Here is an 18859-nt window from a genome sequence, read left to right as displayed (position 1 = left end):
CGATCGAAGATGTTTTCACCTCCCACATTGTCGAACAAACGTTGCCAGAAACTCTCCAATTAATAGGTTATGTCGCTACCATAATGAAATTGCACAGAGTTTTGACATTTTTCATGGTTCTCTAGCCTCAGCTAAGAGTAGAATTAGGACACAGTACCAATAATTTATTTTCTTAGTTCAAATAGTTTAATTCTTTTTAGTTTGTATTAACACTGTATATTGTATCTACTTGATTTCGCAGGTCGTGTCCACATGTTATAGGGACGGCACTGCTTTTTATATTTTTGTACGTATGTCCAATTTATACCATGTGTTTATCCCAAAAAAAATGTCTATTTAAACGGCAAATTAGAAATAAAACAAGCGGCTTTAAAAATAATGCACATTTATTTATCACAGGCTTGAGCCGACCGTGAATCGACGGACGGCTTTCGCGCGTCACACCCGCCTTAATGTCTACTCTTAAAACTAAAGGAATGCTACGTATCACAAACCCGAGCCAAGCTCGTCTAATAAATTACAGCAGAACATAAATACAGTTACGACTAAGACCCCGCGAGTCCACTCTGCCCCGCGCCCCTCCTGCATTTGTAAGATCGCGTCCGCCGTTGGCTCTTCTTCACTTCACTTCACAAGGAGATGGCGGGGTCGGAAAAGTGGGGCGGATAAATAAACATAAGCACATCTGAAGACGCAGGCCGGCGTCTCTCGCTACGTAACCCTACGTATCGAGCGCCGCCGAGTCTCTTCCGGATCTACCGCGAGTGAACGACGCGACGGATCACTATGACACGAACGCGTGCGCGGTCGCGAGAAGTCGGCACTCGCGCCTATTGCAGCAGCGTCGAGATGCAGTCGGCAATGGCGCGCGCGGGGTCTCCGACGAGGATGGAGCGGTGGTCGGCGGGGAGCTGCCGCGTCACCGGCTTGCTCTCGCACACCGCGCCCAACCCGTAATCGGCCGCCAGCTCCACGTAGTTGTCCCGCGCCGTGAACAGCGCGACGGGCGCGCGGACCTTGCCCCGCGGCCGATACGCGTCAGCCACGACCAGCTTGCGATAGAAACTCTCGGCGGCGGCGCGCAGGTCGTCCGCGTCGGCGCCTCCCCGTCCGGCCAGCTCGACGGCCCGCGTGACGCGCGCGTCCCAGTCGGCCAGCCCCTCGAGTTCGGCGGACACCTTCGCGCCGTCCGCGTCTCGGAAGAGCTGCACGAAGTAGGCGAGCGCGTCCGCCTCGTCGGTTGCGGCGGAGCGCTTTGCGCGCTTTTTGATGCCGCGCGTCGTGTGCGTCGCGACGTACGCGGGCGAACCGTCCACCAGCACCAGGCGCACCTCGAGCCCCTCCTGGAAACGAACGGGCGCGTCAGTTACGTCGCTCGCGTATCCAAACAGAAGACGGAACCGAGACTCACCTTCTCCAGCTGCAGAGCCATCTCGAAGGCGACGCCGGCGCCGTAGGAATAGCCCAGCAGCGTGTACGGCGGTCGCGGCTGCAGAGCGCGCACGTGCCGAACGTAGAAGGCGGCCAACGCGCTCATGTCGGAGAGCGGCGCGTCGCGCGTGCACTGCAGCCCGTAGACGGGCCCCCGCACGGCGGCCGCCACGCCCCGTAGCATATCCACCACGCCCTCGATGGGATGCACCATGAACGCGGGCCGACCGGTCTCGTCGCCGCCGCTGGGCAGCCTCACGATCACCTGCTCGGGCACTAGCTCGCCCAGCGTAGGCGACTGACCGAGATCCGCCGGGGGCGAGACCGAGGCCGCGGGTGCCGGCTCATCGCCTCCCGCGAGGGTGCGCAGTTTGGCGAACGTCAGGGCGCGGATCTCCTGCACGCCGAGCACCACGTCGTAGCCGCGCTCCAAGGTCTGCTTGATCTCGGCGCCCATCAAAGAGTCCATTCCGAGCTCGGCCAGATTAGAGGAGTCGGATACTTTCGAGGGATCCTTTATACCTGCGGTCGAAGCGGCCCTTTAGTCGACGTTCGCATCCGAAACGTCCGCCTCAGTCGAGGAGTACTTTCGAGGACTTCGTTCATCGGAAAACAAAGTTTTGCGGGTCGCGAGATTTCTCACCGAGGATGTTGGCGACGGCCTGCACCAGGTCCTGCGTGGGCTGGGCGGCGGAGCGACGCTTGTCGGCCAGCACCATGGAGGCGGCCACGGGGTGGGGCAGCGCCAGCAGAGTGCCCAGCGCCTCGAGACAAGACGCGATGCGCTGCGGGACGGTGCCTCCCACGACTATATCGTTGCCGCCCATCGTGTCCACGACGAGGCCCACGTCGCCGATGGCGCCCCACTGCACGGCCAGGCCGGGCAACCCGTCGGCCTGGCGCAGCTCGACCAGCCGCTCCATGCCCGAGTTGGCCAAGCCGTAGTTACTCTGGCCGGGGTTACCACGCCCGCACGACACCGACGAGAACGCCACAAAGTACTCCAACTCGGGGCATAGTTCCCGGGACGCCATGTCCAATGCCTTGGTGCCTGCGAGGACACACTCACGATTATTATTATTATTGAAAACCTTATTAATGTATACAATATGAGTTTTAGTTGTTAGTATTGGTTGTGGAAATTAAAGTTAGATTTTTATATGTTCTACAATATATGTATACATTTTGCATTTTATTATTTATTAGTACTTTCCATATAGATGTATGCGCTATAGTGTCGAACGCTTTCTAATATTGTACTAAAGCTCCATAGACGGATTTGTTGAATTCCTTTTATCATTCCATGATTTGTTCAATACAGAATGTCCAGGACGGAAACTTGCTTGTTGTACTAGTTTTGACACTTCTTAATGTTAATAATATTGTCACATATGTGACCAGGATAGGTCCAATACACTCATTCAGTCCACTTATTCCGAATTGATTTAAAGTGTTAATCACGGTTTTAGCAAAATTGTCACACGACGACAATATGCAAATATAAAGATTCAAATTAAATGTGTTTGACATTTCAATATTCTAATATCCTTGAAAGATCGTAATGATGTCATCATGGAGCTCAAGAGAGGAGAACGATTGGTGAATTTTTGGATTACCATTTCATGAGACTCGCACTTATGGGTACTACACCTATGAAGTCGGAGATTTGTATGTTTTTTTACGAATAGCGAATCAAAGTACACAATTCTATGCCGATTTAGTATATTCTATGTAATGCTACGCAAGCGTCGACACCTAAGTCTCTGTTGGTCGCCAATACATATATTGAATCTCCAATCGCGTAGGTAAAGACCCACTATATTAAGGTGGCCGTGGTATCCGGTTAATTAGCTGAAAAAAACACTTCTAATGCGAAGAAAACAAAATATCGCTCACCGTCAATCTTGGGCGCGGCGACGGCGCGGAAGTCGTCCGGCGTGAGGTTCTCTAGGTAGGCGTCGCGCAGGACGGCGGCGAGGTTGAAGATGCCACCCACAGGCGCCAGCGAACACGCCTCGCGGAGCAGCGCTCGCGCACCCGCCGCGCCGCTCACGTCCGCAGTCGACACGAGCACGCGCACGCCGCGCTCGCGCCAACGTCGCACGCACCACGCCTGGTAGCCCGTGCGCACGCCGCTGCGCGAGTTGAACACGAGGGTGCGCGCGCCGCGTCCCACCAGCCACTGCGCCAGCTCCAGCCCGAAGCCGCCCAGGCCCCCCACTAGGACGTAGCTGCGGCCGGGGTGCATGTACGTGCGAGGCACGGCCGCCACCGTCCGCATCTCTTCCCGCTCGTCGCGCACGCGCAGCACCACCTTTCCGATGTGCTTGCCGGTGGCCATGTAGCGGAAGGCCTGCTCGAGCTGCCCGCCGCCGAACACCGTGGCGGGCAGCGGACGCACCGCTCCGCTGGCGATGCCCTCGTTCACGCAGCGCACGACCGACAGCCGCTCGGGGTCGTCGGCCGGCGCGTCGAACAGCGCGTCGAGCAGGATGCCGTGGAAGGTTGTGTTCTTGAGGAAGACGGCCATGCCGAGCGCAGTGTCGTTGGAGAGATCGAGTTTGCCGATCTCGAGGAAACGCGCGCCGGGCGCGAGGCATCGCACGGAGGCGGCCAACTTGTCGCCGGCGAGCGAGTTAAGCACGAGGTCTACTCCTCGGCCGCCCGTTCGCCGGAGCACGTGCTGCTCGAAAGACGTGTCGCGCGAGTTTGCCACGTTCTCCTCGGGCAGCGCGGGGAAGCGCTCTCTGAGAAAGGCGCGCTTGTCGGGCGTGCCGACCGTGGTGAAGACCGTGCAGCCGGCGTGCAGCGCGATGGCTATGGCGGCCTGTCCGACTCCGCCCGTGCCCGCGTGTACGAGCACGCTCTCGCCGCGCCTCATGCGCCCGCGCACGACGAGGGCGTAGTAGGCCGTGGCGTAGGCGACCGGCACCGTGGCGGCCTCCTCGAGCGTCCTGCGGAATCGACGGGATGGTTAGTGACGACCGCTACGTCGTATACCTCGAAGCGTAAGGGGAAGACGTCGCATACCATTTGTCGGGCACCTCCCACAGGAATCCGCGGTCGGCGATCACGGTCGTGGCCAGGCCTCGCGCCGCCACCATGCCCATGACGCGCGCATTTGTCGAAGACCGTCCGCTGAACTCCAATCCCAGGATACACTCCTGCGACATTAATTACTACTGAGCAAAAATTATTACTTCATACGGCATTATAATATAATCATTGAATAATATAGTGCAAATTGATGTTCAAAAGTCATAAATCCAATGACCAACCCGCAAATATGTATTTATTTATTACAGTTTACCACATCATACATAGTACTAAATCCACTGCATACGATACAAGATAAAATAAGCACACAATAATTTGGAAAATATTCCTGATTTTAGACCTAGGGAATGCGTAGGGGACGACATAAACCTGAGATATAACGTTAAATTTTTGTCAATAATTACACCCAAGTCACGAATCTCTTGATCTCAATGGCGCGCCGTCAAGCTCATACCATTTAAAAAGCACCAATTTTGTATACCGTTAAGGTCACTTTGAACTAGAGCAGCATCACAGACAGAGTTAATAACTTTATAAATTTTTAAATCATCAGCGAAGAGAGACGCTTTCCAGTGCAGTATGATTCCTAAAGTCGTTGACAAATAATAAAAATAGCAACCTTGGGGAACACCAGATCGCGCAAGGGAGTAGACTCAGCGCCTCCAACAACTGCTGACTGAGGCCTGTTACGAAGATATGACTTAAACCAGTTCAGTAAATTTTCTCCTATTCCATTCTGCCCGCGTATCGAAATACTAGTCTCAATATTTCGCTTAATTGTAGTGTAGCAATACTGGATTTCGTCTCGAGGATTTTCGTATATTCGATACCTCTTACGTGTGTTTTCTTTTTCAGCAAGTAATTCTATTAAGGAGGAACTGAACCACACCGGATATTTCGATTTGAAGTTGGACGTTTTAGGAACAAATTTATTTATAGTAGTGGTAAGAATTTTGTAGAACTCAGATACAATATCATTAACATTAAAAATATTAAGTTTTCTATTAATATTTAATATTTTTTGCAGTGAAAGTGCATACGTGACTGATACAATTTATAATTATTAGTCATCACGTCTAATATCACTAGTTTTGCTAGTAAAAGAAATATATAGAAAAAATTCAACCACTACGCCAATTCACTAGTTGGTATGGAGGCGTCCATAAGTTGAAGGTGCTTCTTCAACGGACCGACGATCAAATCTAGTTACTTCTCGATCGAAATATAGTCGAAAGTACATTGTGTTTTTTATTATTTTTGATTCTGAGGAAAAGGACTGATGTAATGGAAGAAATTAAAAGATCAACGTCAACAAAAACGATATGCAGGATACGAAGGAAGATATTAAAGAAACAATTAATCGAAGAATAAATGAAAAGTTGAGAGAGCTGGAAAACCAAAACAAAATCTTAGAAGAGAAACTCGAAATTCAAATAAGTAAAATTAACATACTAGAGAGTAACTTGCGAGGAAAAACCTGCTTATTTTTGGAATTGAGGAAAATGAACAAAATCTTAGAAGAGAAACTCGAAATTCAAATAAGTAAAATTAACATACTAGAGAGTAACTTGCGAGGAAAAACCTGCTTATTTTTGGAATTGAGGAAAATGAACAAAATCTTAGAAGAGAAACTCGAAATTCAAATAAGTAAAATTAACATACTAGAGAGTAACTTGCGACGAAAAAACCTGCTTATTTTTGGAATTGAGGAAAATGAACAAAATCTTAGAAGAGAAACTCGAAATTCAAATAAGTAAAATTAACATACTAGAGAGTAACTTGCGAGGAAAAACCTGCTTATTTTTGGAATTGAGGAAAATGAACAAAATCTTAGAAGAGAAACTCGAAATTCAAATAAGTAAAATTAACATACTAGAGAGTAACTTGCGAGGAAAAACCTGCTTATTTTTGGAATTGAGGAAAATGAACAAAATCTTAGAAGAGAAACTCGAAATTCAAATAAGTAAAATTAACATACTAGAGAGTAACTTGCGAGGAAAAACCTGCTTATTTTTGGAATTGAGGAAAATGAACAAAATCTTAGAAGAGAAACTCGAAATTCAAATAAGTAAAATTAACATACTAGAGAGTAACTTGCGAGGAAAAACCTGCTTATTTTTGGAATTGAGGAAAATGAACAAAATCTTAGAAGAGAAACTCGAAATTCAAATAAGTAAAATTAACATACTAGAGAGTAACTTGCGAGGAAAAACCTGCTTATTTTTGGAATTGAGGAAAATGAACAAAATCTTAGAAGAGAAACTCGAAATTTAAATAAGTAAAATTAACATACTAGAGAGTAACTTGCGACGAAAAAACCTGCTTATTTTTGGAATTGAGGAAAATGAACAAAATCTTAGAAGAGAAACTCGAAATTCAAATAAGTAAAATTAACATACTAGAGAGTAACTTGCGAGGAAAAACCTGCTTATTTTTGGAATTGAGGAAAATGAACAAAATCTTAGAAGAGAAACTCGAAATTCAAATAAGTAAAATTAACATACTAGAGAGTAACTTGCGAGGAAAAACCTGCTTATTTTTGGAATTGAGGAAAATGAACAAAATCTTAGAAGAGAAACTCGAAATTCAAATAAGTAAAATTAACATACTAGAGAGTAACTTGCGAGGAAAAACCTGCTTATTTTTGGAATTGAGGAAAATGAACAAAATCTTAGAAGAGAAACTCGAAATTCAAATAAGTAAAATTAACATACTAGAGAGTAACTTGCGAGGAAAAACCTGCTTATTTTTGGAATTGAGGAAAATGAACAAAATCTTAGAAGAGAAACTCGAAATTCAAATAAGTAAAATTAACATACTAGAGAGTAACTTGCGAGGAAAAACCTGCTTATTTTTGGAATTGAGGAAAATGAACAAAATCTTAGAAGAGAAACTCGAAATTTAAATAAGTAAAATTAACATACTAGAGAGTAACTTGCGACGAAAAAACCTGCTTATTTTTGGAATTGAGGAAAATGAACAAATCTACTGGGACTTAGAAAAAAGTGTTGTTAAAAATATCAAATGCGACAAAAACAGCAAATATATGCGAAGACTTGGAAAAAAAGGGGGAAGAAGACCAGACCCATAGGTATCACACTAGCAACGACGGGGTTAAAATTAAAAATCCTCAAACAAAAGAAATAAAATTGAATCAACATCGTACTTTGTTAAAGAAGATTTTTCTAAAGGAAATCTTTAAAAGCAATATGCCATTTACTCACACGAGCTAATGATTTAGTATCGATATTATTTTAGCTGTAGCTTAAAAACGCAGCGACGTACGAACTTGCAACTGAACAATTAATTGACGAAACGGACGAACATTTACTTAGCCATAATTATGGCTCATAAGAATTTTATAGAAGATGTAGTCATAACACCTGATATTGTCGAGGATACTCCGGAATCAGGTATATCTTTGGTGAAATCTATGAATCTATGACCTAATCAATTAATTATACAGATCGAGCACGTACCTGTCCGGCGAGGTTGCCGGGCAGCGCGTCGGGCGGCAGCTTGCCGGTAGCCAACATGATGTCGCGGAAGTTGAGCGGCGCGTAGTGCACGCGACAGAGCTCGTCCCGCGGGCCCAGGCCCGCTGCCGCCGCGTGATGCAGCTCGCTCTCGATCCAGCGCAGCGACGAAAGGTCACCGCGGGTCAGCGTGTTCACGTACGCGTGCTCCACCTGCAGGAGCGCGTCGCCGGCGCCGGTCACACTCAGATGTCGATACGAGCCCCACACCCCCGCGCGTAGCACGTTCACCGCCAGGTCTCGGCGGACCTGAGCGCGGTGGACGGGCGAGTCCGGTCGGAAAGGCCGCTCGGCTCCGGGCAGGAAGAAAGTCCGGAGGCGCGCGCCGCCCGGCTCGGCTCGCAGGCAAGTGGCGAGGCCGAGCAGACCGGAGTCGGGCGCGCGCGAAACCGCGTACACGCGGATGTCTTCGCTCTCGGCGCGCTTCAACGCGTCGCGGAGTCGCTCCACCCAGGCGTACGAGGGCTCGTCCGCGTCGACGACTACGTGGGCCGCGGGTGGCGACATCTCTCGACGGAGCAGCAGGAATTCAGAGTCCGGCGTGCGCGCCCTGAATGCGAAACGCGTGAGTCAGAATCGGGCGAACGAACCGGACGCTGCGCCTCGCAAACCTTCATACCTGGACACCGTCTCCAGTCCGCATTCGCGCAGCACGACATTCGCCGCGGCGTCGTCCGCCGCGCCGTGCGGCTCCTCCAGCAGCAGCATGCCGGCGTCCGACAGTGCGGCGACGAGATTCGTCAGCACGGGTGCGCCGTGTCGCCGCAATACGTCCGTCGCGAGCACCAGGTGGCAGTCGGCGTCCGGGGCGCCGGAGAAGGCGTCCTTCGGACTGGTCTGCGCGAGTGTTGTAACATCTTATTATTTCTCATAAAAATCCTAGAATCTCCAGACGAAGAGAGGAGAGAGGCCTACCTTGGCCCCCGAGCTCTGCGCGACCGCGGCGTAGGCGGCGTGGGCGGACCCGCCGGCCAGCGCGGCCTCGACGCGCACCTGCGGCTCCCCCTCCAAGACCTCCAGAGCCAGCGGCGCCAGCAGCGCTTCCGGCGTGCGCTCGAGCGTCGCCTCGCACACTTTGAGGCGCAGGGTGCCGGCGTTTTCGAGGAGCAGCTGCAGAGCGCAGGCGAGGGCGTCGCGGCGGTCGACGACGGTCTGTCTACCGTCGTACGGCACGAACGCGTACTTCTCGAGCTTGGGCGGGGCCTGCGCGTTAGCGCGGCGCGGCGCGAGGCTCGTCTTGAGGCCGCGGAACTCGACGCCGCCCGCGGATATGACGTCGACGTCGCGGAGCATGCGCACCGGCACGGCGCCGTCGACGGCGGCCGCCACGGCGGCGCGCTGCGCCCGAGGGTCGATGAGGGCGCGCCGCAGCCGCGTCGGCACGTAGAGCTCGCGCGTGTCGGAGCCGATGATGGCGAATTGCAGCATCGTGTCCATGAAGGCGATCCAGTTGTCGTTCCACGCGAGCTCCCCGGCGACGCCCCGGTCGTCCGACGAGCGGATTCCGCGAAAGACGCCGCCGTAGTTGTAGCCGCGCAGCCGGAGCTCCTTGTAGATGTCGTCGGTCAGGAGGGTCGTCGCACCGGCGTCGGCGGCGGGAGCCGGCGGCGGCGGCAGGCGCTCTTCGGCGCCGTCGTCCGCGAGCCGCACGCGCCCCGTGACGGCCACGCCGCCGCCCTCGCACACGTCGAACTCGCCCGTGCCCTCGAGCACGTTGATCAGGAAGCGGACGGGCGCATCGCGGCTGACGATGGTCGCGCGCTTGAATTGCACGTTCTCGAGCACTATCGGGGTGTCCTCGGGCCTCTTGTTCCTCAATTTCGCCATCGTCCTCCACACGAGCGTCTGCGGAGCGGAAAAGTAGCGGATGAAAGAGACGTTCCACCGCGCTCCGCGAGTCGGCCGGGAGGGGCGACACCCACCAGGTACCCGGTGGCCGGGAACAGGATGCGGCCGTCGATGTCGTGCCCGGCGACGAAGGCGTCGTCCGCGCGGGACAGGTCGTACTCGATGACGTTCTCGCCGGAGCGCGGCGAGCCGAAGTGAGCCACGCTCCACTCCACGGAGTGGTCCCAACGCACGCGAGAGGCCAGCGCGGGCGTGCCGCGAGGGACCGGGAAGGGCACGGGCGGGTAGAGCGCGCCCAGGTTCGGCTGCGCGCCGGCGGCGTAGAGGCGGCCCAGCGCCGCCAGCAGGTGCGCCAGAGGGTCGGGCGCGTCGCGACGCAGCAGAGGCACGTGGGCGGCGGCGGGTGCGGGTCGGGCGCGCTTGAGCACGGCCTGCAGCAGCGCGTGCGGCGCCACCTCCACGATCACCGCGCGCTCGGGGACCTCGCGCAGCGCTTCCGCGAACCGCACGGGGGACAGCAGGTTGTTGACGTGGTACGCCGCGTCGCTCAGACGGGCTGCGAAGGTTTCTCATTATGTTATACACTTCGTGTGAAAAAGATTCGCTGAAGCAAAGAAACAAAGTGCACGGGCCGTGTGTCAATTTTAGCAATATTGTGTCGTTTGAAATATCACCGCTAAAGGAAGAAATCGTCATAAAAAAATGTTAGGGATGAATTCTTCACTGGAGGGAGCACTCAAGGGAGTCTAACGTTGAGATTCATGGCCTATTGGCCAAACTACAGACCAATTTCTATTTGAAATACTTTTTCTAAGATTTTTGAATCGCTTCTATGCCCAACTTTTGTGGATACTGCTCAGCACGGTTTCTGTGCCAAAAGATCTACTGATACTGATCTCTTTGAGTTTGTAAATATTTGTTAAAGGAAGCTATAATAAAAATTAAAAAACATAATGTCTCACCGAGGTCGGAATCCCACTGCTCACGCGGCAGCGAGGAGGAGATCCAGCGCGCCGTGCGCGGCTTCGGGTCGGGGATGACCCGCTCGAGACTCTTGCGCAGCAGCGGCGCGGCCGACGCGATGTACCGGCTGTGGAAGGCCACGCCCGAGCTGTTCACTCGCCGAGCGAACCCGCCGGCCGCGCTCACCTCGGCGACCATGCTCTCCACGGCCGCCACGGGGCCCGACACGGTCACGCTGTCGGCGGCGTTGTGGCAGGCCGCCACCACGCCCGGCGGGAGACGCGCCTCGCACTCCTCCCACGACAGGCCCACGGCCGCCATCGCGCCGGGACCCAGCTTCGCGTCCACGATGCTGCGGCCTCGCCAGTAAGCGGCCAACACCGCCTGCTCGCCCGTCAGCGTCTCGTCCGCGTACGCGCAACCGATCTCGCCGACCGAGTGGCCGACTATGCCGTCGGGGACGACGCCCGCGACGCGCAGCACGTCTACGAGGGCCACCTGCACGGCGGCGATGGATACGAACGAGTTGATGACGTCGTCGAAGGCGGCGTCGGGCGCCTCCGTGAGCACGTGCAGCAGGTCGAGCCCGTGCGGCTTGAGTGCGGCGGCGCTGCGCTCGACGCTGCGCGCGAATGCCGGCAGCCGCAGCAGACCGCGCGCCATGCCGGCCCACTGCGACCCCATGCCCGAGAACACGAACCACACGGGACGGGCGCCGCCCTCCGCCTCCTGAGGGTGCGAAAAGCGACGTAGAAGCGGTCACGCGACGAGAACGGAAACAAAGTAAAAACGGGACTCACCGCGATCTCCTCGAGGGGCGGGTCGGTGAGCACGCAGAAGCCGCGGTGCGCGTGTCCGGGGACGTTTTGAGCGTGCACGGCGTCCAACAGCGCGTGCAGCGACGAGTCGCGGGGGTGCTGCGCGCCCAGCCGTAGCAGCTCGCGCGCCGCCTCCTCCGTTCGGCCGGACGCCACGAGCACGCGCGGCACTTCGTAGGCGGCGGGCGCCCGGGCGCCTCCGCGTTCCGATTCCAGGATGACGTGGGCGTTGGCGCCGCCGAAGCCGAACGAGTTCACGGCCACCAGCCCGCCGTCCCACTCCGTGTTGCGGTCGACCACCTGCGGAACGCGCTCGCGTTAGACGCTCGGAGACTCGTGGACGACGTCGTCGGGACCGGCCGTACCTTAATGCGGCCGTCGCCGAGCGCGGGGATGTCGGGGTTCGGCTCGCGGTAGTGCAGGTTCGCGGGCAGACAGCCGCGCTCCATGGCCAGCAGAACCTTAGCCACGGAGCAGAGCCCCGAAGCGGGCTCCGAGTGACCCATGTTAGACTTGACGGAGCCCAGCAGGAGAGGCTCGCTGCGCCCCGGACAGAACAGGTCCGCTATCGCGTTCACCTCTTGCGGGTCCCCCACCTGCGGACGTTCGCCAATGTGAAAAGAAGATTACGATGGTACTAGCCCCTCGTTCGGCATTAAGAGTGTCGTGTTCGGCATGTAGACTGGAACAATTCTGAGGTCTTAAATGAGAGTGAGAAGACTGAGAAGGACAAAACCATTTGAACCAGAGCAAGTTAGGAATGAGTGAAAAATAGAACACTTCCTTTTAATAGAGAATGTAAGTCGTGTTATTGGACACTTCCTTCTGTTAAAATCCTTTTTAGCAAATCAGCTTAGACTTAGATTACTCATTAGTCTTAAGTTAGGCTAGATCGTAAAGAACCTTGGTGCCGGTTCCGTGCGCCTCGACGTACGCCACGTCTTGCGGGCGCAGGCCGGCCTCCGCGAAGGTCTCCTCGGCCAGACGACGCTGCACGGCGCCCGAGGGGAAGGTGATGCCCTGTTCTTTGTGGCCGTCGGTGTTCATTCGGGCGCCTCGGACGGTGGCGTAAACGCGCCGCGCCGCGCCTCGGCGCTGCAGCAGCACGGCCACGGCGGCCTCGGAGCGCACGTAGCCGCGACCGCCGGCGTCGAAAGCCGCGCACCGACCCTCCGGCGACAGCATGCTCAACCGGTGGAAGTTCAGCGAGTTGGCCGGTTTCAGGCACAGGTTGCACCCGGCGACGACGGCCGCGTCGCACTGGCCGGCGCGCATCGCCGCCGCGGCTTGCGCCAACGCGAACATGGAACTGGAGCAGGCGGTGTCGATAGCGTAGGAGGGGCCTTTCAGGTCAAAGGTGTACGAGATGCGGTTGGGAAACATCGCCCGACAGCAGCCGGTCAGCGCGTAGCCGTTGATCTTATCGGGGTCCTCGGTCCACATCTCTTCGGTCTCGGAGTTGGAGACGCCGACGAAGACGCCCGTGCGCGAGCCGCGCAGCTCGGCCGGGTTGAGGCCCGCGTCCACGATGGCTTCGTGCGTGATCTCGAGAAGCAGTCGCAATTGCGGGTCCATGAGATGGGCCTGCTTGGCGTGGACGCCGAAGAAAGTGGCATCGAAGTGCTCCAAGTCTTTGAGCTTGCCATTGCGTTCCGGCAGCCCGTGCAACCCTGTAACCCACCATAAATCTTCCATGAGTAACAATAAAATCGATATATTTGAAAAATAATGGTAACAAATTATCAATGTTTGTAAGGTACATATCGCAGTATGACTTATGAATGAATGATGAACCAAGGGCGGGGACGTAATAAATTCTAGGCAAAATTCGTGAATGCGAACACAATATGATTACAATGCCCGCTCAACAGTACATCAGAGAACAATGCAAGTGCCTAGCGAACTGTGAGTCACACAAAGCTGGCCGGCCTCTCTGGACATGGTGTGGTGGCGCGTGACGTCACACATCACGCCATCGAATCGCTGCGCACGCGCTTATATTTTTAAATTTCACTCAAATGACATACGTATACTTCGTATGGGTATTTTCGATAATAATTATTAAAAGTTACTTAACAAATGATTTTTTAATTGAGATGGCAACAATACGCCAAAACTCTTTAGAATGGCTAAGCACTGCAGCATATGCAGCAAAGAAAATCTGACAGCTACTTTCACAAGCATTATGTCGGTATTCTAATGTGGGGTGCAGCTGCGGAGGTTCAACCACCGTTTTTACAACAAATCCCAAGCGAATTATCATTAAATAAATCCAAAACTTATCAATAAAGCTTTTTATGAATTTTACGATTATTTAAATGATCCTAAACCTTGGGATTGATTTGCTCCAGTTCAAACAATTTGTATGACTCAAATCTGAGTTATTAAAAGGAGTAACGGAGAGTTTCTTGCCAGTTCTTCTTGCCCGTTCTACGCCCTTAAGTGGTGAACTGGTAGTACGTGGGTAACACTGAAAATGTTTAGTACTGGCCAATTAGAAACATTGCATTCATTTGTCATTTGTTTTTGTGAATTGGCGGCAAATCTAAAACTTGTTACACGTGAAAATGAACCTAACGCGAGTAAATTTTCGGTCAATGATTTATTATGAGTTTCGTTGTGGTCTTACTCAACAACAAAGCTATGATAGGATACGTACGATTTCTTAACGAAGCCCCATCTCGTGCCACTATTTACAATTGGTTAAACGAGTTTAATCGTGGACGTGGAGTGGACGAAGCAATCACAAAGATGATCCGCATGAGGGACGTCCTTTAATAGCGACTTCTGAAGATAACATCAGTGCTGTGCGACGCATGATAGAAGATAAGAGTGACCTATGAGCAGATACGGGCAAGCCAAGGCATTGGTTTGAGTCAAGTTCAAAAAATATAACACGAACATTAGGGCATCAGCAAGCTTTGTACCAGATGGATTCCCCATACTTTAACCGACGACCACCTTCGCATGGACTGGTGAACATTTGACTATGGCAGGAGTCGCAATAATGAGTCATCCACCATACAGTCCTGATCTGGCACCCTATGACTAACATTTATACCCAAAAACTAAAGATAAAATTCGAGGTATCGCTTTACGAGGGCTGAAGATGCGATGAAAGCGTACGAAAATGCCATAGAGGAGACCCTAAGGAAGAATAGGCCCACTGCTCTTCTCAGTGGTTCCATCGAATGCGACGATGCGTAGAGAAGAACGGAGATTACTTCGAAAAGTATTGGCAACTTTCTACATTACGCCGTTTTTCATTTTCTAAACTTTGTCAGTGTTACATAGGTAAATGTAAATTTAGAATTAATTTAACGTATTTTCTATATTAATAAAGTTAATTTGGGTTTGAGTTTGTGGGCAAAACAGTTAAATTAATGTATGCGTATAAACACAATAGTGTTATTACATCACAAAAGCGGAAAACAGCTTTATATTCAATGTTAAGTTCAAAGCCACAAAATAAAACATCGATTTTTTTTATAACATACAATTTATAATAGCCTTAGCGTAATTATGTAATTCCATAGTAAATACGTTATATTATAATAAATTAATTATTTTAGCCATTAGAATTAATATTATGCATAATTTCAAGGAGATTCACAGCGTTAGTCGTAGTTAAGTAGAATTTAGGCTTTTTCAGGAATGACGTAGATACGTTATTTTACAGCAGAGCCTGCCCACTTGCACACTTCGTATACGGGATTAGCTTAATTTACATAAAATGTTTATGTAATAATAAACCAAACAGTTGACAATAACAACATTCCTTATACATTACAAAAAATGAGGCGAAAGAGGATATTAATACAGCATGCGTGCGTAAACAGCCGATAGCAGTAGGAAAACCGAGCAGGAAGCTCGGCCAGGTTGTCAACAGGACAAACCCCAACGGACAACGTCAGGATAACATTTATCCGAGTCTTTCCTACCTATTTCTGCTATTACATTTCGTTTCTTAGTTCGGTCGTTGCATTTTCTTTACTGTGACCGAGCTATAACTAAGCTAACAAACAGTTATTAAAACGCTGCATATAATCCAATTCATCCTAGGGTGTGGAGCATGAATTTAAGTCAACTCTTCTGAAGCGACCACACAACCAACATTCAGTAGACGATACATTACTTGAGCATCATTCTTATAGATTAAAAATAAACTTTCCTATCGACTCTTAAAACTATATATATTACGCTAGTAAAAGTAATTGCAATTACAGTATGCTAGTATTATAACAACAAAATTCACAGAAAGCCCACGAAACAGAATCTCATAAGTTGCATTTGCAACACACAACGTGCACAGTGAAGATAAAAACATTGAAACAATTTTGAACATAAATTGTGATATGATATCGCATCGGAGTTATAAAACGAATCCGCAACCAAATATTGGTCAAATTCGAGGCAAAATGTTAACGCAGAACAGTTAGTTCCACAGATAATAATCAATCATTTAAGATTATGTAGTTAGCTTAATGAGTTAATTTTTTATTCAAGTGGTCGCAACTCTCAATTATTAAGTTAATTTATTGATTTGCGTAATTTTATACCTTTAAAGAAGGAAAAGCAACATACCGGGCATCCAACGTCGGTCGTCCGCCGTGACGAGGTCGACACCGGCGAACAGCTGTTCCGCGAACTCCTCGATGTTGTCGGATTGTGGCAGGCGGCCCGACAGCCCGGTCACCACCACTTCGTCGGCGGCCGCCCGTGCCGCCGCGCCGCCGCCGTTCACCACTGCGCTCGGCATCGCGTCTCAAGGGAATGTCTTCGGATATTCTGGAATGGCCGACGCTTTCGTCAAAATGTTTCGTCGCAGGGCTATCGAACACTGCCACGAGTCGAGTGGTTTCGCGAGCGTGTTCACGCAGCGAGTGAGGCTGCGCGCACGGCGTGGTCCGTTAAAACAGCGCGATAGCGGGGTCGCGACTCGCTCCCACATTTCCACGAGACCTCGCCGCTTATCGCGTCCGCGGGCCGAGACGCGCACAAGGACGAGCAAGGTCGTCGGCGACTTCTTCCACCGACACCGCGAATTTTACCAATGCGGTGACCGCTTCGACCTCTGGCTGCTATCGCCCGCTTTATAATAACCGATCATCATAATATTATCATGTCGAAGTGTAAATCACGCGTCGAAGGATACAAAATACATGATCCCTCCGTGGCGATGGACGCAATATTATCAATAGCACTAATTCGTCGGGCCGGCGGGCAGTGGCCGCCAAATGCTAATGGGATGATTCGAGCGGAGAGGCAGCGCTTATCGGTTCTCTTTGTGTTCCAATTAGAAAGTAAATACCTATATGTGGACGGCTCGGGAGACGGGCTTCGGCGTCCCGGACGCCTCTACAGATTTTATCAACTGAAACTCCATTTTACTAATCGAACTGTGATGATAAAATATATTCAAGTAATTATCAGTCTACTCGACATGTCGCTTAGTATAAACTTAGTTTTGGTGTAAATAATTTCATCGCGGACTGGCTTTGAGCATTTAATTATGACGTAGTGGAAAATCTTTTGCGTAGTACGAGATGGGAAAAACAATTATTACACATTTTATAGAAATTTCTTAAATAATTAAAATAACGTATTTCTTCTGGTCGTAGGAACTAATAAAGGTTTTAATAGGAAAGAGGTTTCTAATTGTTTTATTTTTTTATTTTCATAAGAGCTTTTATCAACACATGCCCCTTAAATTGAACTTGAATTATTTAAATTGGTGTCTTTTTGAAATTTCTCAAATTAAGAAAGTACTTTTGTGTTTTCTTTTTAATATGTAGATTTGTTTTAATTATTTTTATTAATTTTGAAAGGTATGATTATAGACTACGCTTTAGTTTCTAGATAATGTTAAGATGGTTAAGTGGTCAGCGAAGACTGCGGGATTTTAAATTACGTGAATAATGTCATAAATACGCGTTAACCAAAAACAGAAGGAATAATGCCATGGCATCGCTAAAAATCCATAACTTTGTCCGTTTCTTCTCTTCAAAGGTGTATTGTAAACATAAGATGTCACATTAAATTTGGTAGATTTCAATTTGCTGGACGTCCAAGCGTTAAAACGTTGCCACTTCTGTACCTACTTAATAGTAGTTAAGTACTTAATAGTAGTTGTTGTTGCAGAGGGCCTCCGAGGAGTAACAGAATTATACTATTAATGTTAATATTTCGGTAGGTATGTCTGTGATATTTTTCTATAGCCCTGATTTTGAATAAAAATAAACAATCCGGGCAAGGACAAACATTAATTGCAAGCATGATAATTACGTCTCGAATAATTGCACTTTAACTATATTTTAAACATTATATACAAATATTTTAACGGTTGAAATAATATTGTTCTAAATATTTATAGTTATTACGTTTTACGCCATAACAAGTGAAGTGTGTCATTAAGTATATCATTAACAAAGTAATGGCCAACACTTCATAATATGTTTTAGGAATGACTTACAAGCGGAACTTAAGTAGGATTGGGACCTACAGATAACTGAATGGTCACAATCAGCTGTTCCATTGTAATTTTGTTAGTTTACTAAATGATACGCTTAATAGACGCAGCAATATACGATACACGGAACAAACATAATGTTATTCTTATACAAACTTATGCTACCATTCAACATGATGTACTCAAGACCTAGTCTTATAGAAACTAAGGTTAAAATATATTAGTTTCCTCATACTGCACTTAATTATTTTAAAGCTTTCAATACTTACAAAATTACTTGAACGATCAGAGAAGGAGCAGCTCCTAATTACAGTTATTATTACCACTAACACTTTTTCATACAAAATATTAGTCTTAATCAGATCCAGTCGTTTATAATATGTCCACAACGAAATTGCGACGCAGTGAGAAGACTTTTACAACATTATTAACAATGTATCGACCGGGATCGGCATTCGGTAGCCAACTGTGCAATTCGCGATTTCCTATTTCTTCTTGTGGCAATGTAAATAATAAAACACGTCGCGAAACACGGCACACCGCTGCCGATAGTGGTTCGGAGAAGACTCGTGCAAAATCCGAATATCTACGGAGGTGCGGGGCGGGGCGCGGTCGCTTTGCGTTGCCATGGTGCGAGATCAGGCCACGTGCACGCAGCCAATGGCGACAGCTCACCGTCCATCGACTCGCATCGGCCGCCCGCCTGCATGCGCCGACACGCTGTGGGCTCGTGACGC

At 50.0% G+C, this 18859-nt stretch overlaps 1 protein-coding gene across 1 annotated transcript; it reads right to left on the bottom strand.

Moving 5' to 3' along the window:
* Positions 1 to 368: 368 nt before the first annotated feature.
* Positions 369 to 18746, bottom strand: LOC123709609 (fatty acid synthase). The gene is made up of 15 exons (XM_045661047.1): positions 18392 to 18746; positions 16238 to 16441; positions 12557 to 13323; positions 12019 to 12249; positions 11636 to 11953; positions 10835 to 11564; positions 9947 to 10428; positions 8940 to 9869; positions 8644 to 8861; positions 7968 to 8574; positions 4462 to 4595; positions 3328 to 4385; positions 2075 to 2482; positions 1412 to 1953; positions 369 to 1343 (listed from the first exon to the last, which is right to left on the bottom strand). The coding sequence occupies exons 2-15, from the start codon at positions 16410 to 16412 to the stop codon at positions 831 to 833; spliced, it is 7113 nt and encodes a 2370-aa protein (XP_045517003.1). The 5' UTR covers positions 16413 to 16441; positions 18392 to 18746; the 3' UTR covers positions 369 to 830.
* Positions 18747 to 18859: the final 113 nt, after the last annotated feature.

Source organism: Pieris brassicae, chromosome 5 (genome assembly GCF_905147105.1).
Source record: "Pieris brassicae chromosome 5, ilPieBrab1.1, whole genome shotgun sequence".
Lineage (NCBI taxonomy): Eukaryota > Metazoa > Arthropoda > Insecta > Lepidoptera > Pieridae > Pieris > Pieris brassicae.
This window is presented reverse-complemented; position numbering and strand designations above follow the sequence as displayed.